The sequence below is a fragment of the Pyxicephalus adspersus genome, chromosome W (genome assembly GCF_032062135.1).
Source record: "Pyxicephalus adspersus chromosome W, UCB_Pads_2.0, whole genome shotgun sequence".
Taxonomy (NCBI): domain Eukaryota; kingdom Metazoa; phylum Chordata; class Amphibia; order Anura; family Pyxicephalidae; genus Pyxicephalus; species Pyxicephalus adspersus.
The window spans coordinates 13,980,160-14,002,707 of record NC_092870.1 but is presented as its reverse complement, the minus strand read 5'-3'; the positions used below and the strand labels follow the sequence as shown (position 1 = coordinate 14,002,707).

The 22,548-nt window shown below is 40.8% G+C and overlaps 1 protein-coding gene across 3 annotated transcripts in view; it reads left to right on the top strand.

The window, feature by feature from the left end:
• The window catches only part of LOC140342781 (IQ motif and SEC7 domain-containing protein 2-like), a 418,938-nt gene that overhangs the window by 216,238 nt on the left and 180,152 nt on the right, over positions 1-22,548 (top strand). Inside the window, exon 1 of one of the 3 annotated variants that reach the window (XM_072429133.1) lies at positions 9,324-9,822. The exons of the other annotated variants lie outside the window; for them this stretch is intronic. Within the exon in view, the coding sequence (XP_072285234.1) occupies positions 9,476-9,822 (347 nt within the window). The 5' untranslated portion in view covers positions 9,324-9,475. Of the gene's footprint in view, positions 1-9,323; positions 9,823-22,548 lie in introns of those variants that run through there. 3 annotated transcript variants of the gene reach the window in all.

Genomic DNA, 22,548 nt, shown 5'->3' with positions numbered 1-22,548 from the left:
GTATGGCGCTGTAGAAAATTCCCTTCCATGATCTCCAAGCGCACATTAGGAATTGGGTACTGTAGCACTTCACCAGCTTTGAATCCAACAGATATGGACATGTTGCATATCACCAGACACTTGGGGCTCAGCACCTCGGTGAGCCGAATAAACAGGTGGTCCAGGTTGGTTTTGTACATTTGCAGTGATTGCTCATGATACCCGATAACATCCTATATACAGACGAGTTGATGATGACAACGTCGGGCTGAGGTCCATGTTGGAAGTTGGCCAGCACGCTCCCTATGTACGCCCAAGAAACACGGGTCAGGAAATAGAACCGTACAAGTTGGTGGTCAGTTCTGTAATGACGCACTTGGCAGTAAACTATGCCATTGTGCATTTCATCCAGAGATCCCCCAACATGTCGTTTGCAAATGACATGTCACCCTTCCCTTTCACCTGCTTCTCAGTCCAAAACTCATCATTCTGCAGTATTTTCAGAAGATCCTTGTTGACGGATCTTTAAATGGAGTCTCCCAGGACGGCCACATACTTGTGGAGAAGTCTCTGGACGTCTGCTGAGCTCAATAACTTCATGGTTCAATGCGGTCATCCAGGACTCGGTTCCCGTTAAATATACCCGTGTCTCCCATCTCATCCCCCCAACATATACAGAGGGACTGCTGTCCCACTTCCCAGTTCCGGGGTAACATACACAGAAATTCAGTCCGATAAAGTGTGGTACTGATGGATGAAGCAGAAGACATGGCTTTCTACATTCAATCACAAATTTCAGATTACACACTTCGGGGTGTCATTAAAGATTCACTACACCCAGCTCTAGATGCCAATTACTAATGCCTTCCACACTCCGTCTCAGGGCTTGCTATCGAGTGAAAGCAAATGAAAGGAAACGGGGCTTGGCGGAATCAGTGGGGAAAGAAAATCTTGTTGAGCTTGAGTCTAGTCTGGCATCTAGAGCTGGGTACCGGACAGTGGGCAGGCAGCAGCAGGAAGAGTAGGCGGTGGGGCCTGAGAAGTGTGGATGGCATTGTTAACTGGCATCTAGAGCTGGGAGGAGGAGGAGGCGGTGGGCCCTGAGACGGAGCAAGTATGGCATTAGTGTTTGAGGCCATCACCTATATGAACAGAGTAGAAGCTGTAGTTACTGGAGACATTGCTTTGTAGGGGACTGCCTTTTCCTATCTGCTAGCTGTAACTTTGTAAAATGCAGCATGGACAGCATTGTTAACTGGCATCTACAGCTGGGTACTGGGTACGCGGCAGCAGTAACAGAAGGAGGAAGAGGTGGTGGGCTCTGGAACAAAGTTTGGACGGCATTAGTAACTGGCATCTAGATTTGGGTACTGGGCAGCAGCAGTAACAGCGTGAGGAGGAGGCATTTAGCACCAAGACGGAGTGTGGACGACATTAGTATCTGGCATCTAAAGTCAGGTACTGGGCAGACGGCAGCATCATTTACAGCAGGAGGAGAAGGCGGTGGGCTCTGAGACGGAGTGTGGACGGCATTAGTGTCTGGCATCTACAGACGGGTACTGGGCAGGCGGCAGCATAAGTTACAACAAGAGGAGGAGGCGGTGGGCTCTGAGACGGAGCGTGGACGGCGTTAGTATCTGGCATCTACAGTCGGGTACTGGGCAGGCGGCAACATCATTTACAGCAGGAGCAGGAGGAGGTGGTGGGCTCTGAGACAGAGTGTGGACGGCTTTAGTATCTGGCATCTAGAGTTGGGTACTGGGAAGGCGGCAGCAGTAACAGGCAGTAGGAGGCGGTGGGCCCTGTGACAGAGCGTGGACCGCATTGGACGTTGAGGCCATCACCTCTATGGACAGTGTAGAAGCTGTATCTAATTTGGACATTAATGGATTAACGAAAATCACACTTTCCATACCTACTATCTAGTGAAACCACCTAAAAGGGAAAGGACTTGGTGGAATCCGTGGGGAAATAAATACATTTTTTATCATTTGTGGATATCTAGCAAGTGCTATCACAGTTAAATATCTGTATTTGTTTCACATAAATACATACATTTTTATGGGTTTTAGGATACATACCAAGTGCTATCAGAATAAAATATCTGTATTGTTTGTAGAGTAATACATACATTTTTTTGGCTTTAGGGATTTATAGCAACGTGGGATCAGAACTAAAGATCTGTATTTTCTGTAGAGAAATATAGAATTTTTTATAGTCTTTTGGATCGATACCAAGTGCTATCAGAACTAAATATCTAGATTTTTGGGAGAGAAATATAGAAATTGAAATATATCTTCCCACTCCATGCTTGCTCAACCAACTGTCGGTAGTCAGGTGCACCTTGCCAAGAGTGCTGCAGGGCCATGGACACATTACTCTGAACGTATTCATGCAAAGCAGGAACACATTTTTCTGCAAAATACTGTCACTTAGGCATAACATACTGTGGGTTCGCGCAGAGGAATACGTAACGGAACGCATTGGAGTCCACTAGCCGGTAAGGGAGGCGCTCTAACACAATCAGCTGTGCAATTGCCGCATTGATTAGCTTTGTTTTGGGGTAATTTGGGACATATTTCCTCTTGCGCTCCAGCCTCTGGGGGATGGAAGGTTGGATGCTGCGAATGCTAACCACAGAAAGATTGGACGGACTAACAGTGAAACACTCTACAGTAGATTTCAGCACTTCACCAATACAGTACAAACCAACAATCTATCTGACTAATAGTGTGAGTGTGACACAGTCTAAGTAAAGCACTTTTTTTTACTTTGACAAAGCAAGCCAAGCAGCATAGAAAGGTTGTGATGCTATCAGCAAATCTCTGTCAGGAGTGGTAAATGCAGGCACGCCCTGGTCTTATATAGGCCAATGGCTGCCTGTGTTGTCTCTGTCCAAATATTTATGGACCTAACTGTATATTCATCTTGATTTAAATTAGTTTGCAGTGTTGCAAACAAAGGAAAAACTAGCAAAACAACAACTGCAACAATTCCAGGTATAAATGAAGACATTTTGTGAATGAGTACAATGTAACATAAAAATGTAGCACTTACCAAAAAAAAAGTCAAGCAGTCAAGATTAAAAATCACCTGTAATGGACTGTAGATGCACACAGAACAGTACTAATATATATATATATATATATATATATATATATATATATATACACACACACACCATATTTTCCGCCGTATAAGACGACCTCCAGCTTTTCCAGTTAAAATATAGAGGTTTGTTGCACTTAAAAAAACACAGTAACAAACAAAATTTTTTCTTTAAAATAATATAATTGTCTACCCTTCTATGTGAAGTAGTCACACAGCTCTTCCTAGTGGCGGATTTGTAAATCACAATATTATATAACATGCATATAAATACATCTATACGGCATGGCTCACAGCATTCGCCCGAAGCTCGCTAACACTGTCTGACTCTTGGTAACCCGAGCTCGGATCTTCTCCCCGTTCAGGGTACAGCCGGGTCCCTCCACCATAGTGTCACTCCCTATGTGCAGCACCCGAACAGATGATTCAAAATGTGGCAGCAAAAGAATACTAAACAACCAATGGCGAGCTTTCGTTTGCTGACAACCAGGAAGTACTGAAACTTTCTAACTTTCTCATTGGTGCGCTTACAGCAGCTTGTATGTAATTGGTAAGTACCCGGCCCATAAGACGACCCCTGACTTTGGCACAGATTTTTCGGGGTTAAGAAGTCGTCTTATACGCCGGAAAATTTATATACACACACATTTACATTTTGACACATTTAAATACATCATTAATTAGAAATATATGTATTAAAGATACATATTAATATAGTCTAAAACTGAAAAGAGATATACATTTATATTTGAAAAATCCTCCTACTTTTTTTGGTTTTTCTTGACTAGCTGTTTACTGGTGTACAAATCTAAAGGATCGAATCAATAAATGATTATGGAATGTCAAACAAACAGCCAAATTTCAGGTACTGCACACAGCCAATTGCATGTTAATTTTTTACACCTGTGCGCATAATGATGAGCATATATAAGGGTGTTGTCTAACTTGCTTTTTTTTCCTTTATCTTAATTTTTTTTGGGTTAAGGAGGGGCTGTTGTTTTGTTTGTTAGCCTAATCTATGTTGCTACATTTGTTAATTTGCTTACCATTTAGCACAATAGCTGCTTTTGTTTTTTGTACTTTGAATGTTTTAATGTCCATTTTGCTATTAAGAAGTCAATGTTAATGCTATGTTCCTGTGTTTGTGTCCATTTTGTTTAATTTCAATAATATGTCTTTATTTCCACCTTTAATACAAACATTGAACAGTGAGTGCTGTTTCTCAATCTCACATTTGTATTCAATAGGGCTAAGATCAGGCAGCACAGCACAATGACAACAAACCGATAACACAACTACAAATGAACACAGGGAACACAGGAGTTGTGTGGGGGCAAATCAATATGAGTGCAAATGTCAGACTATGAAAAAAAAACAAAGAAATAAAAACCATGACAATTTATTTATAAAAGGAACATGTACATAAGACATTCAAATACCAATATGTGACTTTGCGAATAGGAGAAAGGTAAACAAGGGGGGGGGTCAAGTAGAAGTTTGGAGTGGAACCCATGTAGACATTTGTTCTGAATATTTGTGGGGGAAAAAAAATGACAAAACATTGCTGAACAATTGATAAACTACCCAAACTGGCATTACAGACCAGGCACAAAAACATTGCAGCAACAGATGAAACTGACAATAAAGCACAGAACAGAGAGCAGGTGCGCGCTAATTAATTGCTATGATCTCACCATTGAGCTTAACAGATCCTCCTTAATCACACAGCTGAAATCTAATCGCCTTAATTGGCAGATTCGTGACCCCTATTGCTCATTTATCCAGCTGACGAGTGAAGGCGTGTGTACATGCGTGAAGCTTCAGCATACTCACTTGTTTAATCGGGCTTTATGAGTGAAGGTAATATTGCATTTTAAAGAACAGGTAGTTGACCAATAAGTGCACAATTCATTAGTGGTAAATTAAACAAATAAAACTTGTAGACAGGTTTTTATTATGGTGATCAGAGCGTTTACCCTGTTGTAGATGGCAATATAGAGGTTAAGGCATCCCATACCAGCTTGCTACTATCTTGTAGAGACCGCTAGGGGGTATGTAGGAAATTCCCTCGCCTTATATAGACGGGGGAATGGCGTCAAGGATGGATGGATGAATGACGCTTGCGCCGGATATGCCGTCGGCGCATGCGTAAAAGTAAGAATGGAAGCAACTTCCGCCCACAGTGATCGGCTGAGTCACCCAGCGCAGGTTAACGGAATGGAGTATACCAGTCACCCGCAGCGGGCGCTCGCGGCGGGTAACATTAGGGTAATCGGTGCCCCATTGAATTGAGACTCCGGGTCCCCCGAACAGATCGGGCAGGGGGGGATGAGCTATTTTCGGGACTGATGGGAAGGGGGGGTAGTGAAATGGTGTGGAGACTACAGAAATGGATCGCTGGAATGCAAGCATGGGGTGTGGATAGTGCACAAATACAAATATGTAAAAAAAAAAAAAAAAAAAAAACATACTGGACAAGTTACAATATTGTTGGATATCATACATGGACATAATGTATTGTACAATAAAGGTTGTCATATACTTTGTGAATCTGTATATGATGCATGATAAACGAAGAGAAATAAAAATTATACCAGTTGATACAGGTACCAATAATATAAAAATATGAGTTAGATACAATTGATTTCATCTAATACTGCTTATACAGTCATACTATGGTAAATTTTATCAGTGGTACTAACATTGCAAAGAGATTGCTTACAGGTATACTGTATACCATAAGGAAAGTATGTATAGATGATTCACTACTTAGTATAACACAACAATATTAATATAATAGTATTATAGTTACCCTCCTAACAGGCCCTTCATTAAGTTGGAACTTAAGGTTAAAACTGTTATTCAAATATGGACAGAGGATATAAGTAATGGGAAGTGGAAATAAAAGGAGTGGAGAGGATAACACCATGATCCTATTGTGATGTTGATATTAATTATTGGAAAAGAAAAGGTTTAAAACTGAGGATGTCAATGAGTCCAGGATTCTTAGTTGCTTGAAGGTTTAAAAATTGATTTTGTCTCAAAACAGAGGAGTTTGGTGTCACCACCTCTAGGATTCGGTAAAATATGTTCCAAGGCAAAGAAGCTCAGAAGTTAAGGATTGTAATTATGTTTAAACCAACTTGAAAGCTCACTGGTGTTGTTTTTTTCCTGAGGTTATAGAGTACCGGTATATGTTTATAAATCCTCTTGTTAAATTGTCTTTTCGTGTTCCCGATGTAGAAGGCTCTGCATTCGCAGAGGATGAGGTACTGTATATGATACCCTTTGTTTTAGGAGGATTCAATGCTATCTACCCAGCTCCTGTGTTAACCCCTCATTGTCCAGTCTGTTGGTTCCCAGCCAACTTCCCTGTGCTGTTCCTGTGTTCCTGTCTGCCTGTGGATATCCCTGCTTCTCCTGTTCCTCCTGTTGCTTCCAGTGTCTCCTGTGTTGCCTGTGCCCGCAGTGGCCTCTGCGTCAGTGCTGTCTGTCCCCTGGATCCCTGGCTATTGACCCCTGGCGTGTGACCTGCCCTCTCTTGCTTGCTGCCTGTCTCGACCCCGGCTTTCCTCCTGCCTGGTGATTTGGTACCGTGCTTGCCCACCTTGGTGTGCCCGAGGACCGCAACCTGGCCGTAACCAGCAGCGCAACATCCTCACCATCAGAGGCTCTGGAGGAAACCCGGTTACTGCTTAGACTCTGCGCCTTGGCGCTTCTCTGTGTAAACCGTCCTTGTGACCCTGTCTACCTAAGCACAAAACACAACAACTGAGTCCTATGAATATAAAGCATTTATCATAATTAAACAGGCATAAATGTAAATGTATAACAAATCATCAATCAGAAATCAGCAAATTAATTGATAGAATGAAATGACAAAAAAAAAAAAAAAAGACACCCACAAAGCGCATTTACAAAGCACACATGAAAGCTTACTTTTAAATTGAGAAATGGTTTAAAACTTAAAATTTTGTTTGGGCCGGGATAATTGGTGGAATTTAATGTTGCAATCCATCTTGCCTCTTTTTTGAGAAGTTCTTTGTCAAACTCACCCCCCCCCTCCCATATTTCGTTATAAACGGTGAAGTGCTAAAAATCTAAGATCACCTGTATTGTAATTGTTGGCTTAAAGGAGTGTTTTTTTCTTTTGCTAGTAACGGTGTACACATGCTCATATATATTATACACATTATTTACAAAACTTCCTTTTGGTTTTACCAATATAATGTCCACATGAAAAAAATGATAAACATATAGCAGATGAGGAGTCACAGTCAACATAATGACGTGGACAAAATTTAAATTCAGCTGGAATTTTAAACAGATCTTTCTCATTGTGTATCTACCGTGTTTCCCCGATGATAAGGCAGGGCCATCAAATAAGACAGCCCCCCCTTTTTAGGTAAAAATGAAAAATAAGCCCCCCCCGCAAATAAGGCATCCCCCTGAAAATAAGCCCTAGAGCATATTTTGGCCTTCAAAAAAAAATAAGACAGTGTCTTATCATCGGGGAAACAGGGTATTTACCTCGGTTGCATTTTTGGCAAGAAAGGGTACCTAATTAAAAATAAATTGCTTGTGCTGTACTGCAAAAATTAAAATCACTTCTAACAGGTTTATCGTTAAGTGATGGAAGTTTTCTGAAGGTAATTTGGGGCTAAATGTTTCCTAATTGATGAATATGCAATAAGAGCCAAATTTTGCTTCATAGGCTTGTGAGCCTCAGGAAAATGTGGGACCTGGAGTTGGAAATCTGTCCACCCCCACCACACCCTTGTAGATTCCCAGTAAAACCAACCTTAGAACAGAAATTTTAATCAACCAGCAAGGAAAGCTAGAACTTCCCTGCAACAATCCCTGCTGGTTTTACCTCAGTAAAGAAACCTGAGAAACCTCAGTCCCACATAACACCCATCCAGGACATAACACAGGTGCTCTGTCTGTTCCTGTGTTTCTCGCTCTCTTTCCTGTTCTCTCTCTCTCCTGCACTCTCCTTCTTGCTCTCTTTCTCTCACCTCTCTCTCTCTCCCTCTCTCCCTCTCTCTCTTCTCCCTTCCCCCCCTCTCTCTCTCTCGCACGCTCTCTCTCTCGACATTTATAAGGCGATTGTACCAGTTTCCCCACTGGTTTTCGCCTACGGGTAATTCAGTTTCCTTTAGTCCAGATTGTCCTCCAAAGTATTTGCTTGCATGACTTTAAGTTGTGTTTGGTCATAAACTACTCTGGGGCATTGACTGACATGGTTCTATGTACTCTGTAGTCATCTCTAAATAAGTTTTGTAAATAAAATAAAAAAAATAATAGACATGAACTTTATTGGAAGTGGAATGGATGAAAATGGATGAAATAAACTGTATGGACTCCAGTTTGTATCCTTTAATCACCATAACTGAAGATCAACACTTAAGAGCTATTGTATCAGCAGATATATTAATATATGCCGCAGAAAGGTACATTAATGACACACAGTAATGTGGCTCTTGTAAGTTATGCCCTATAACATGATCCTTTCCCCATTCCTTGTCCTCTGTCAGTGCCACCTTTAATGGAAGTCAGGACCATGCATTATACCTAAGAATGAAGCGATACTTTTTGGGCATCTTCTCAGCTGTAAGAATGATGCTATGTATAATCTTTTTGTAATTTGTGAAAAAAACCTTTGTATATTCTACTAATGTTATTAGATGATCACAGAACTCTACGAATTACTGTATGTAGGATATCCATCTGTGTGCCTAATTTGTGTAGAAATGTAATGATGTAACAATAATTGATATTGTTACATCTCCATAGCAACGGGTACTCAAAACACTTTATGTTTCCTTCTATTTTTCGTCTATTTTCGTCTATAACCATGGCAACTCCATGCATCCCCATGGCAACTGCGTCCTTGGCTGGTTGAGGCTCTGCTGAAAATATACTGGTACTCCTGTCCCCTCTTTTCTGTGGGTGCACTGTAGGACTTCAGAGCGCAGGGGTTTGTGGTTGGGACTTTTGCGCATTCACCCCGTCTCCAACATTCAGTTTTTTACTTTGTGCTTACTTAGAGCTGCTAAATGCCACATGACTAAAAAGTTAGTTGGTTCCGTGTAAGTACAAACAGCTTTTTTTTTTCTTCATGTCATTGGGCAACTCTGGTTTTGCACAGATCGGATTCTGCATTTTGTTGCTGGAAGAGACAAACTATTGAGCTGATTAACTTTTAATTCTGTCTTTGCAGCTAGATACATTCCTAAGTGAAGAGAACTAGTTAACAGCCTGCATAGTTATGCGTGTAAAGGTCAGTTAGTCCTTTCACTGGGGCTACCATTGTTCTTACACCCTAGAGCATCCGCATTGTCTCTATTCTTTTGCTCATTACTGTGGTGCATCCTTGCTGTGTGTTATGTCCTCTGAGCAGATCTCTGATCTTTTTTCCATCATCTTTCAGAATTTAAATAGTGTGCTTTGTTTTTTTTCCTGTCCTGTTCCCAGTGCCCACTCCCCTTCTTTGGGCTGTCATGGACTGCTCCACCCCCCTTTTGGCTGTTGTCACTGTGCTCAGCTAAGTGGCATCACTGCCTCTGTTCTGCAAGAAAGGGAACATCTGGGAGATCACAGGAAGGAGAGGGGGGTAAATTTTTCGGGCAGCAGAGAGAGAAGTAGCCAATCCATCTTTTCTTCCGCCACCAGCATGTGGTGTCTTCATTGCGCCTCTGACCGGACTCCCAGGATTCTGCAGCATGGCCTCTGGTATGAATATATGTTGTTTAAAATTTCAGTTTAATTTAGTGCTTATTTAACCAGTGATAATACCAATTCAATTGTTTATATGGCTTCTTAATCTCACAGCACTAAGTCTCTGTTTGCTGCATACACTTCAGCTTATTTACTGGAGCAAAATCCAAGTGCAGTAACCCAAAGCAATCAGTCAATCATTCAGGCTTCTTTTTCTGCTCAGTCTTGTACAGTAAACTAAATAAACTAATTGTTTCACGTGGGTAACACTTAATTTTGGTTTGTAGAATAATAATATTAATTAGAACAATAAGCATGTCAGATAAAGATAAAGGGTGACTCCATAATTACCTTGTTATCCAGCAGCAATATTCAGGCAGAAAGCTTGGCTTTAGATGCTGTCAGGTATTTACATTGGTAACATTTCAAATATGCCACAGGGGTAAAGTGACACTGAGAAGTTTACCATGGTATGATTGGTTATTCAGTTATTCTCGTATACCCCAATTTTGTCAAAGATTTAAGTGCATGAAACACCATCTCAGCAGCCTGCAGGGATCACATAAACAAGCACACAAATTAAACAAAAAGTGAATATTCGTCCTATCCTTGGAGACCTCTAACTGTCCATTTCCTTCTGCAAAGCTCTGATCCCAGTAGTACATTTGTTTAACTTGTAAAAACCTCCACTTTTGTTTTATAAATGGAGAGATGGGATTCTGTTTGTTCATCCTCTATGTAACCTTATCAAACACAGCAATTGTCAGAGTTGTTGTCTGTTTAGCCTCTGGTACACAGCATCATTTCTGGTCCAATGTGTTTTGATTTTATGAGCTGCTGGCTCAGTTTTTTTTTTGTTTTTTGTTTCTTTTTTAGACGCCTAAACTTAGTACAGTTGTAATTTTTTCCTTTCATTTATTTTATGCCTTTTATATCTAGGAAGGACTGTAGTGATACATGGCATATTTGAAAATTCTTAAGCAGCATACAATATGTTGCAACTCAATTGCCTGTCTAATGCCAATCCAGTATTGTTCTGTTTAGGTGCAAAAATCAGCCTCCAAGTTTTGTTGCACAGCACCAAAATCTGCTTATTTTTTTTACTGGAAGCAAGTTCTTTGTAGCTTTGTTTCAAGTAATAAGAATGTTCTTATTGTCTTTACCCTATCAATGCACATATATATTCAATAAATGAAGGTTCATGCACAAATAATAGCTATTTCATTCAAACCGTTTATTTAAGGAACACATTGAAACATAAAATGCACAGCAAAATTGGTTGATATAGAACTTCAATCAACAAAATACACAAAATGAAAATAACGTTGTTAGTAGGTAAACCCCTATAGTAATCTAATAATGGTTAGTACATAATCCTTCAATTACAATACTGCAAAACAATACAATAATAATATAGACGCTTATAAGAATGCATTCAGAATTATCTTATAGCTACCTGCTAAGTTGTTAATGGGTACCCCAGGGGCCTGCTTCCTTCAGAAGAGAGCTCCATAAGAAGAGCTTACCTCAGAAGAGCCTAAGAAGAGAGAGCCTCAGGAGAAGAGAGAGCTCCTGTAAGGCCCTGGTCAGTACCAGTATTCTCCAGACACCAGTCCCCCAATCTAACCCTGCAGCCTTCACCTATAGCAGTCCCCGCTCAGCCCCCGGTTGCGTCTCCCAGCACTCGGTTGCCCCCAGGACTTTATCGCGCAAGGGATGGTGTCTGGGGATAGGCTGGCAGCTGATCAGGAGCCCACAGATACACAGGACAGAATTACCAGGGAATCCAGAAACAAGCCGAGGTCATACACAGGGGATCAGTCCACCAAACGAGGTACAAAGGAAAAGGCACAAGCAGAGTCGGGGTCACAGGCAAAGGTCAGTCCAGGCTGACTTAAAGCGGATTGTCAGGAACAGGGAAAGGTCAGCAACAGAAAAATACTCAGAATCTCTTTTTGTTTTTTTACATTTTTTTTTCCAAGAGTACAAATAATAGAAACAGAAACACATATTACAATAAAGTACCAAAGCAGAACAGAAAACGTGCATACATTTTTGCATATTCAAATTGAAGAATCAGGGCACATTTTTCCCAAAAAATTATTTAAAAAAAAAGTCTATGATTCAAGGCTAAAGTAACAAAGTCCGTTTTTTAGTAGAAAAAGGAACATAAAGTCCATTTCATAGCAGAAAAAAAGAACATAAAGTCCATTCCTGAAAGCAAAGTACGGAGTCCGTTTGTAAAAGGTAAAACAAAAGTCCCTTATCCGGAGTAAAAAAAAAAAGAGAGATCCTTTGAACAGGTAAGTACATAGCATTTTCCAACATATACAAATTATTTATACATATATTTTTGACCAAAACCAAAAACCATTTTCACAAACACAACAAGGTATGTAAAATTTTGCTTTCCTTTTTCACAAGAAAAAAAAAACATATTTTGGAAAATACACAAAAAAGAAATTAAACAAGTGTATTCCACATATACATTCCCTAGGTTCCCTGGGCAATGTTTTTGCAATCAAATAAAAAAGAAAATCAAACATTTTGCTCAAGGCATACTTAATACACTTCTTTTCATTTATGAAATCATCTTTGTACAAGAAATGTTTCTTGTTTTCCATAAAGCAAATTTTAGGCAATATATAGAAACCCAAAGCAGCTTTTTCTTCTCTACTGAGAAGGAAAGAGGAGGACCGTACATGACAACCTCGTGGTCAAGTGTTTGAAGGCCTGTTAAAAATTTCAGGGTTGATTCCTCAACCATACATCCTAACCGGGGACATACAGGAGAACTCACAAAACCCCTCCTATGCTGAAAGGCACGCAGGGGCAGGCACTCATGGACACCCTTGCCAAGCAATATCTTTTAATTCGTTTTATAGAAATTGTTCGTCCACGTTTTTCCAGATTTGTGCTGACCTTTCTGTAATAAAAGTGGGTATAAGTGCAATTTCCTCCTCTGTTTTGATGAATTTCCTAATTTTGTTGCATCCAATAGGGTGTTTTGGTCCAGGTTTTATAGGATCCAGATATGTATACATTTTTCCAAAATTGTGCAGGGTTTTGGAGGAATGAAGAGTGTTGGAACTGTTTGGGGTGGTTGGTACCATCCTCTCCTCCTAAACACATGACCAGCTGCATACTTGAGAAAATATGACCATTTGTTAGATTTGGTTTGGAGGCACTTGAAGCAGAGGGAGAAAAAACTGGACCACAGAGCGATCCAAATATCCGGGAGGTCTTTATCCTCATTTGCCTTACTTTTGTGCACAATTGACCTTTAAATTTTTTCAACAGTTGAGCTCCAAAAAAATTTGAAGATATTTCTGGTGATTTTTTTAATTATGGATAGCGATGGTGGATGGACAAGGCTTATGTATTGTAACTGAGGCAGAATTATTGGTTGTACAACCAGCATTTTACCTTTTAATGTTAGGTTACGTAGTTTCCAGAAAAAAAAATTTTGGCTTATTTTTTCTTGGACATTGCTCCAGCTTTGGTGCCCGTTGTTTTGATGGTCAAAAAACACTCCCAAAATTTTGATAGCTTGACATGATGTTGCAATTTTTAGATGTTGAAGATGCCATTGGCCAAGATAAAGACAATTACACTTGTTGTTATTTATCTTGAATCCTGAGCCTGTGCAAAAAATGTCAGTGTTTAGAACTGCCCTGTTGAAAGTAGCCTCTGTGGTACAGAGGACATCGTCCATGTATGCGCAAATTTTGGCAGGCTGACCACCACCCCTGAGTATATGGACTCCCAGGATTAGCTTGCCCTTTCTTAATGATGACAGAAGTGGTTCCAACGCACAGATAAATAGAAGAGGAGAGAGAGGGCATCCTTGTTTAACTCCAGACTTGAGTTGAACGTCATCCGATAAGAAGCCATTGACTAAGACTTTGCTAGAAACACCACTGTAAAGACATTTGATTTGGTTAATTAGTGTAACAGGAAACCCCATTTTTTTCAACACTTTCCACATATAGATGTGTGAAACTTTATCAAACGCTTTTTGGAAGTCTAAAGGACAATTTTTGCTTTCTCTCGTTTGAGTACCATAGCACATCTCTTAGTAAATTTAGATTATCATGTGCACTTCTACCAGGGATCCAACAGACCTGATCACCCTGGATAACTTTATCAATAACTTCTTTGACTCTATTTACCAGAATCTTGGAATAGATTTTATAATCCGTGCTGAGCAAGGTGATGGGACACCAGTTCTACAGGTCTGATAGGTCACCTTTTTTAGGTATCAGAGTGACCCCTTAGCTAGGAGTCCAGAGGCCTGTTAGATGACAAAACTTCACAGAAAATCAGACACAAATCATTTTTCAGGAGATCTGAGAATGCAAGATAAAATTCAATTGGCAAACCATCATAACCTGGACATTTATTTTGGTAAAGCTCTTGATCGTAACTAATAGTTTTTTTTTCAATCAGATTGTCAAAAAAACTTGTTGCTCAACATGATCTAATTTAGGCTCCAAGGCACCTACCACCTCCTTGGTGACAGTTGAATCTATCTCCTTATCTCTAAGGAGCTCTGAGTAGAAACTCTGGGCCTCCTTTAACATGTCAGATATTGTGACCAAAAAAACAAAAGTCAATGTGAGACTTATTTATATTGCTGGACCATGTATACCCAGAATCGTTCATATGTAACTTTTTCCAGACCTCCTGCAACTCAAGATCAGCCATCATGTTTTTCAGCTGTTCAGATGTTTTATCGTGCCTCCTTGTTCTACAGCTAGCTCGTGTTTCACCTGATAATACACAGTTAAAATCACCACAAACAATTGCAGAGGAGGAACCTGGAACAAAGAACTGTATGGTATTAAGCAATTCAGCTCGCTCATTTTTTTCTGGGGAGCAGTAGATAATAAACAGCTGAGTTCCTTCCCCCTAAATTTCACAGTGGCCATCATAGCACTTCCAGGTACTCTCAATAAAGAATGATGAAAAGGTGACTTTGTTTCCCTTTGCAAAGATACCAACACCTGTAGTTGAATTTCCATTGTCCCCTGACCATACTGAAGGGCCGTGAGTCCAGGATTGTCTGAGATGTTCATAATTTGCGTAGTGTCTATTTGCACTCCTGAAGACCAAAAAATTCACAGGTACTGCTACTTAAATAGATAAATATTGCTGCCCTCTGTACAGAGCTTTTCAGACCCCTGACAGGGAACAAATTTTAAACTCCCCCGTTTTAGAGTGGTAGGACTCTATACAGACACTGGGTGCTGGACTGAAGGGTTCCTCGTCTGGAGGAACGGTCAACTCCTCCATGAGACCTGAATAAGGTTCCTGGTCACCAACCTGTGCCGATATGCCAACTGCAGCAGACTTTTCACTGCAGCTGCGCTTAACCGTGGTTTCTTCCTCTTTCAAACTGAACCAAGACTCACACCTGGTCCTCCTTTGCCCAGGTGTCTGGGGGTCAGTCCCTGCAGACTCCTCCACTGGTCTGGCTCCACCATCTGTAACAACTTCAGGACTGCTTGGTAAGGCTTCCATCTACCCCTCCTCATCCACCAGCTCCGACTGAGATGGTGCTGCAGGGGCTTCAGACACTGGGTCACCCTGAAGGTGTGCAGCTACCTCCGCCATATGAGCAGCGACAGCACCCACACCCCCTGACCGCAGATCTTTGGCCGCTGATGCAGCGGAGGCAACATCCGCCCATGACCTCTTACTTCAATGTGGACACCCTTTAAACAGATCAGCAGAACTTCCACACAGGTTACACACTGGTTTCACAGGACAGTTTTAAGTTTCGTGACCAGTTTTGTTGCATCTTTTGCAGAGAGAAAATTCTGAGGTGCATGATCTTTCTGTATGTGAATACGACCCACACTTTGTACAAAAAACTGGCATCTCAGAATAAAATAGCGAACCTCGATCCGGCTCCAGGGCAAAATAGGACGGAGGGTGTTTCAAGCCTCCAATCCCCCCAGGGTCAGACATGAACTTGACTCTATACTGAATTTTGCCATTCCATATATATTACAGACATTGTAAACTTTCTTGGGATCAGGTACAGAGGAACAGTAATTATGGAGGAAGGTTCTAATGACAGCTTCTTTTGCAAACAGATTATAAAAGTGGGTTGTTAGTAATATTTCCTCCTGTGAGTACAAAAGTACAAATTCTCAGCCATCAAAGTCCTCATTTTCTAGCTGTTTTTTTCAGATTATTGTGCAGATTATTGCAGGCACCCATTCCAATAAGTGACAGAATAAAATGACCTGACCTTTGCTCTTGCAGGAAGTGGATATCCTTTTTGTTCACTATTGAGTTTTTCCACTAGATATTGGTCCACAAGTTTTTGCAAGGGGAACGCTTCACTTTCATTCTTCGGTACCGGAATTCTGAAGGACTGGCGAACTTTCCCAGCCTTATCACTTGCATATGAGATAATAAAGCCTATCCTCTCTCCTCTCCTCACAAGGTCTTCCTCCATGATGCAAAATGAGCTGAAATAGATAAACTACACAGAAATAAATCCTGGTAGCAATTACTCCTCACAAATTTTCAAATAGCCTATCCCAATAGCTGCATGGGTTGCTTGATGTAGCCCCCAAGGCCGAGACAGGGTAATCCCCTGCTGATTCTCCAGCACAGATAAGCCCAGCTAATGCTATACAGGCACAGAAGACAGAGAGGTTATAAAGCCCCAGCAGCCAATAGTCAGGGAAGCAGGGGCTGCTGCTATTATAGTTCTCCTGGCTGCTGCAAATTACATCTCTGGACAGAACAAACAGTGTTTTATATTGTGATGGCACACAGCATGGAGTCGTCAGCCAGATACTTTCCTAACAGCTCCATTCTCTCAGTTCGCATTTTTATATAATTAATTCTAATTAGGCCTCATGGGGGATCTTGGATTGGTTACTGGATGTGATCTGTAGAATACCTATTGGCTGACACATTCCCCTAGCTAAAGATAGGGTATTTCAAACTTCAGGAATTTACTAGACCTCCTAGCTAATTTTATATGGGAAGCTGAAAGCAAAGCCAGGTGGGGTCATCTAATGTAGGTGTCACCAAAAGGTCCAGATGGGCCATCAACCCAACCCATCCGTCCAACTATTCATCCATCTCTGGCTGGCCCAGGCTTGATTGATTAATTACCCTTTAAAAGGCCCTAATGGTAATCATCTTTATTATGGGAACTGTATCTGTTTCCTGGTCTTTGTTTGATGGTCTGTTTGTCTATTGTCCCCAGTGTTATTGAAACTCCTTGATATCCCTAGGTGGTGTGGGTGAATGGACAAAGAGACAAACATTCCCACACATTCCTTCCTGCATTGTTTAATTATACTTAATATAAAACCTAACTATTAGGATATGGCCTATAGTGTATAAGCATGGGAACATAGGGTACTATATGTACACCTATATATACATACATACACCTATGTACATACAAATACACATATATCTATCCACATAAATCAATAAACAATCTTGGGGTGCAACACCTCTCTCTGTGTTTTAGGTACTCTCTCTTACCTTGAACCTCTCAAACTCAAAAGTATCAAAGAAGAGACCTTGGTGAGTTTTTATAAAAATGCTTCTAGGCACCAAAATTGAGATGTTGAATGAAATGGCTCAGAGCTCAAGTATTCACTAAACATCATTGGTTGCAGTATATAAAAGGGAGGCATTTAGAAAACTACAGAGGGTGTGTGTTGAATTTGGGGAACAATGCAGTCAGAATGATTAACAAAAATAGCAATAGAGGCAGCCATAGGGATTCAGCAAATACGCTGTATCAGATTAATGTCAGGTATCAAAATTGCTGCCATTGATGCATGTTCCTTCAAGGTTAAAAAAAAATGTTACCTAACACAGGTCTTGGGGCCTTGTATAAACAACATACAAGATTTCTTTTAACATTTGAACATAGACTTTGTTCCAAATTCAGGAGGCACACAATAAGTTATCCATTTATCCTGGATAATTGCAGCAGTGTATTCATCCGCTATTCTGCTGAAACAGCAAGCTTAGAGACATATTGACATTGACCATGTTCATATATCTCTAATATCCTCTTGAGTGAATGACCAACAGTAAACCCCAAACTGCTGAGAAGCCACTTTCCTCAAATGAACAATACAAAAGTTCCCTTGCTTTAACTCCTGCCAGGCAGCAATATGACTCAAGTTTAGAAACATCCTTACATCCTTGGAAGCCACATACTAAATCATAATGTATTTCACTGTAAAGGAGTACAACAGGAGAATGACTGCTGCACAAGAAAAAAAACTGCTAATCAGCACTGCTCTCCTTACACTGCCCTCCTTCTGCTCTCTCTGCCTCACTCCTCACTGTTATACGGAGCGTTCTCACACAGAAACACATCCCCAGGATCCCTATAGACGTGAGCTGCTGATAAACACAGGGAGGGGGAAGGCAGGGCTCTGTGATCGATAGGATAAGGTAGGGGTGGACGGCTTTATGTTTTTTGTTTTCCCGGCAGGGGGGATGCCAGGCTAGATGGAACTGCAGCCGCCTGCTGGGGCCCCCCTTGGAATTGTGGGAGGGTATTCGGACCATAAGACCCACCCATTTCCCCCCCAAAAACTGCGTCTTATGGTTTGAAAAATACGGTATATAATAAGGGGCAGCTGAAAACCATTTAGAGGACATCAATGTACAGTATTTACATGTACAGAACTGCCAGTGCACCATTTTCTTAATCATGATTTTCATTTTTCTGCCTGCATCTTGCCTGCAGAAAGTAGATACTGACCTTGGGCGATGCCTAAATAAAAAGATCTCTTCTTCCAGATAAAAAAGCAGATGCTGCATTACAAGATGTGGAGATTGCTGAGGAATAGATGGCACATTTATAGTAACATATCTGTGTTTTTTGTAAAAGGCTTTTATTGCCTGATATGTTTAATATATAGTCATGTATACCTACCTTATTTAAAGATTACACCAGGGAACAATTTTGAACAAATTTTTTGTTGACCTAAAATTTTAAACTTATTTACACTAAAATAGGTATGCTGATTCTGAAAGTGCAGTTAGTTTTCTTCTATCACGTCAGGTTTTTTCTCTACCGCTTATATTAATGCGATTACTGTAGTGTGGATTTGTATAGGCTATTCATTTACACGCAGACAGTGTGGTCAGAGGTTGTGCGCTGCTTTACGTAGTGAATAAGCAAAATTTATTTTTCTACTTACACACGTATTTCCAGATTATGTCTGGCTCTGCTGTTTCTCGTCGTAAGTGCCTAAACAACCCTGATTCATTCTGTTATATCTGTGGCAGTTTCACCATTCCCAGTCAAAGGGCAAACATCGACACATTTTTTGGGCAAGCCTATTTGGCATATTTCAAAGTTACACTTGGTGATCAAGATAAGTCTTGGGCCCCCTCGTAAGGTGTGCAAACAGTGTGTCGAGGGTTTACAGATGTGGACTAAGGGAACACGTGATGAGATGATATTTGGTATACCTATGGTTTGGCAAGAGCCAGGAGATCAGTTTAGTGACTGTTACTTTTGTATAGTGAAAACTTCAGGGTATACCAAAAAAAAATAAATGTAACAGAGTATCCTAGTCTACCATCGGCTATACACCCAGTGTCTCATTCAGATGAAATCCCAGTGCCGGTTTTCGTTACACTACCCTCTCTTGAAGAACATGATTATGGTGATGAACTAGGTGACAACAATGATGAAGAGTTTGAAATTGAAGAGGACTCTGTTCGTAAGGGATTTGATCAGCATGAGTTAAGTGATTTGGGACTATTGGAGAAGGCTTTAGAGCTCCTAGGGCCTGATTTAATAAGCAAGTACGCTGTAGCTCGACGTGCGTATTTACATGCCAATATATGAGGCGTTTTTCTGCGAGCTGGAGTAGGAGCCGGAGCTGAGTGCTAGTATACTTGCCTTCACTTGCCAGCCGGATTCCTGCCCTGAGAAATGAGCAATGGGGTCAGAAACCGCCAATTAAGACGACTATTTTGCAGCTGTGCAATTCAGGTGGATCTGTTAAGCTCAATGGTGAGATCATAGCAATTAATTAGCGCGCACCTGCTCCCTGTTCTGTGCGTATCTACAGTCCTTTACAGGTCAATTAGAATCTTTAATGCTTCATCTTCTTTTGGGTAAGTGCTACATTTTTATGTTACATTATACTGATTCACAAAATTAATTATTTATTGTTACATTTGTTGCACTGTTTTGATACTTTTTGGTTTGCTTTGCAACACTGCAAACCAATTTAGATAAAGCTGTATATATACTAATTAGCACTTCATTATATGTCTTTTATTAGCACTTCAATAGTATGAATGTAAAAAATTCTCACCAAGCATTTGTGATCTAATTAAAATATCATTGTAGTTTGTCTTGATAGAAATCAAATCAAATATTTAAAAAAAAAAATTGTTGCCAAAGATGTTATAATACATGCATCACAGACTATTTGGACATTCAGTGAATGATATTGCTTCCGGTTGCGAAAGGCGATTTCCTGCAGTTTAGGGGCCTGAATTGCCACATGGGTGCCATTGATGTCCCCCAAAACATTAGGAAATCCCGCTCACCTAAAGAAATCCACCTTTATCTTCCTCCACTCCTGAGCTGTTTGAGGGAAGTGAATATATAGTGGGACAAGGTCCACAATGGCATTGATGACCTTCGTAAAAACCCTGGAAACTGTAGGCTGGCTGTTAGGGCGCTCTTTTTCCCTCTTTCTAATAGCTTCTGTTTACAGCGCTGGAAGAGTGTAACACACACAATTTAATGTGTGGTTAGCTCACTCTCAAAACTTTAATGTTTGCACACAGTTTATATAACAGTTCAAAGACATGATCAGTGCATGATCACATGACTACAGACAATTAGCAGACATGACGGAGGTCCTTGTGGTTCTCCTAGAACAAGATATTTTTGTCAAAGTAACAGATATATGGCCGTGGGGAGGAAAGGAAGAGTTTGAAGGCAAAAAGGGGGGAAGCGGACGTTAGTTTACTGATGAGAAGAGTACAACTAGTTTCAACATAATTCAATCATCTACAAAACATAACAAAAGTACAAAAAATAATTAACTACAAGACTCAGCAAAATTCCTCTTATCCTTACACTGGCTTAGTCTACAAATTAAGGCCAAGGATGTTTGAAAGGAACCCCTTCCTAAAATATAGAGAGTTATTCCTGGCACAGCCTGGCTTCTCTTGGTTTTTGGAGCTTCCAGCAAGCTGTACAGGTCATGGATGACCTGACGGGACAGGCGGAAACACCTTTTCACATCCTGGTGACTTATATTATCAAGGTGGCTACGCTGTAAGAAAACCCGTGGCTCCCGGACCCGTTGTGAAGTTGAAAGCTGCTCCTCGGGTTGTTGCTGCTCCTCCTGTGCATTAACCAGAAGAGTTGTAGTTGTTGCCACAACAGCACTAGTTAATAATAGTATTTCATCAATGTCCTCCTCCATTATACCAACATGCACAATCCTCGTCCCGGTGCATATTTAAACGCGCATGAACAAAAGAACGTACGCACGCAGCGCACATGAACGTACACACGTATTGTATCCCTATATATTTTCACAGAACTTCTTAGTCATTCTGCATGCAAACAAAAATTTCAAAACACAAAGAAAGAAAACACCACAAACCAGAAGGCTGCTACAAGAAAAACAGAACTGAAAGTAAGAATACACCATTTACTTTATTCCTCTAAAAAATGTTTTTGGTGTGTTGTCCCATAATTGTTTTTGATTTTTTTCCTCCTAGTAACATGGAGCCAAGGAGATAGGCCATTGCTGCTGCTGCCGGCCCCGCCACCACCACCACCACCACCCCAGGGTCTTCAGTCCATAGACCAACAGGTAGCTCCCTCAGGCCAGCTAGGTTGCCTTGTGAAGCAGGCCAAGTAACATCTAGGCCCCTGGGCCCTCAACCTGGCACCTAAGCCAGTTTGAGCCAGTGTCTTAACAAAAAAAACTACCCGTGAAAAATAACTGCCAGTGGGTGTGTACAATGACCTATTTGTCAGGAAAGTTTCACTTTCACTTTGCGTATGAATGCAGCATGTCATCTACTGCAGCCCTATATCTCTCCCACTGCAGCCTTACATCTCTCCCTGTACAAACCCCCATATCTCATGAACAGTATGTCATTCCGACCTGAAATTTTCAGTACAAATTCCATCTCCACACCTTTCCACACCTTTAACAAATTACAAAAAATGGGGTCATATTTATAAAAAGTAGTGAAAATTGAACATCAGGGTTGCTGTTTAAAAAGTTAGTGTGTCTAGAAGCCCAAATTAAACAAACAAATTAGGGACCCCGGGGGCCACTTACATAGCAAGAAAGTGCGACCCCCAAATTTATACAGACCTGTCACAAAACTAGAAAATGCTCACCTGAAGCCCAATTTCCCATGAACAGTGTGGTGCAGGTGAACAAATTCATAGGTGCAAGTGAGGGATACTTGTGGCTAACACCCCCTAAAATTTCATCAATAGGCCATCGCCACAACAAGTGGAACTCCGCCCATAAAAAAAACTACCCTGTTACACATTGCTGGAGGCTTCCAGCACCTGAACCCCAATTTTCCATAAACGGTGCTGTGCAGGTGAACAAAATCATAGGTTATTTTTTGGCGATGGCCTATTGATGAAATTTTAGGGGGTGTTAGCCACAGGTGTCCCCCACTTGCACCTATGATTTTGTTTACCTGCATTGCACCGTTCTTGGGAAATTT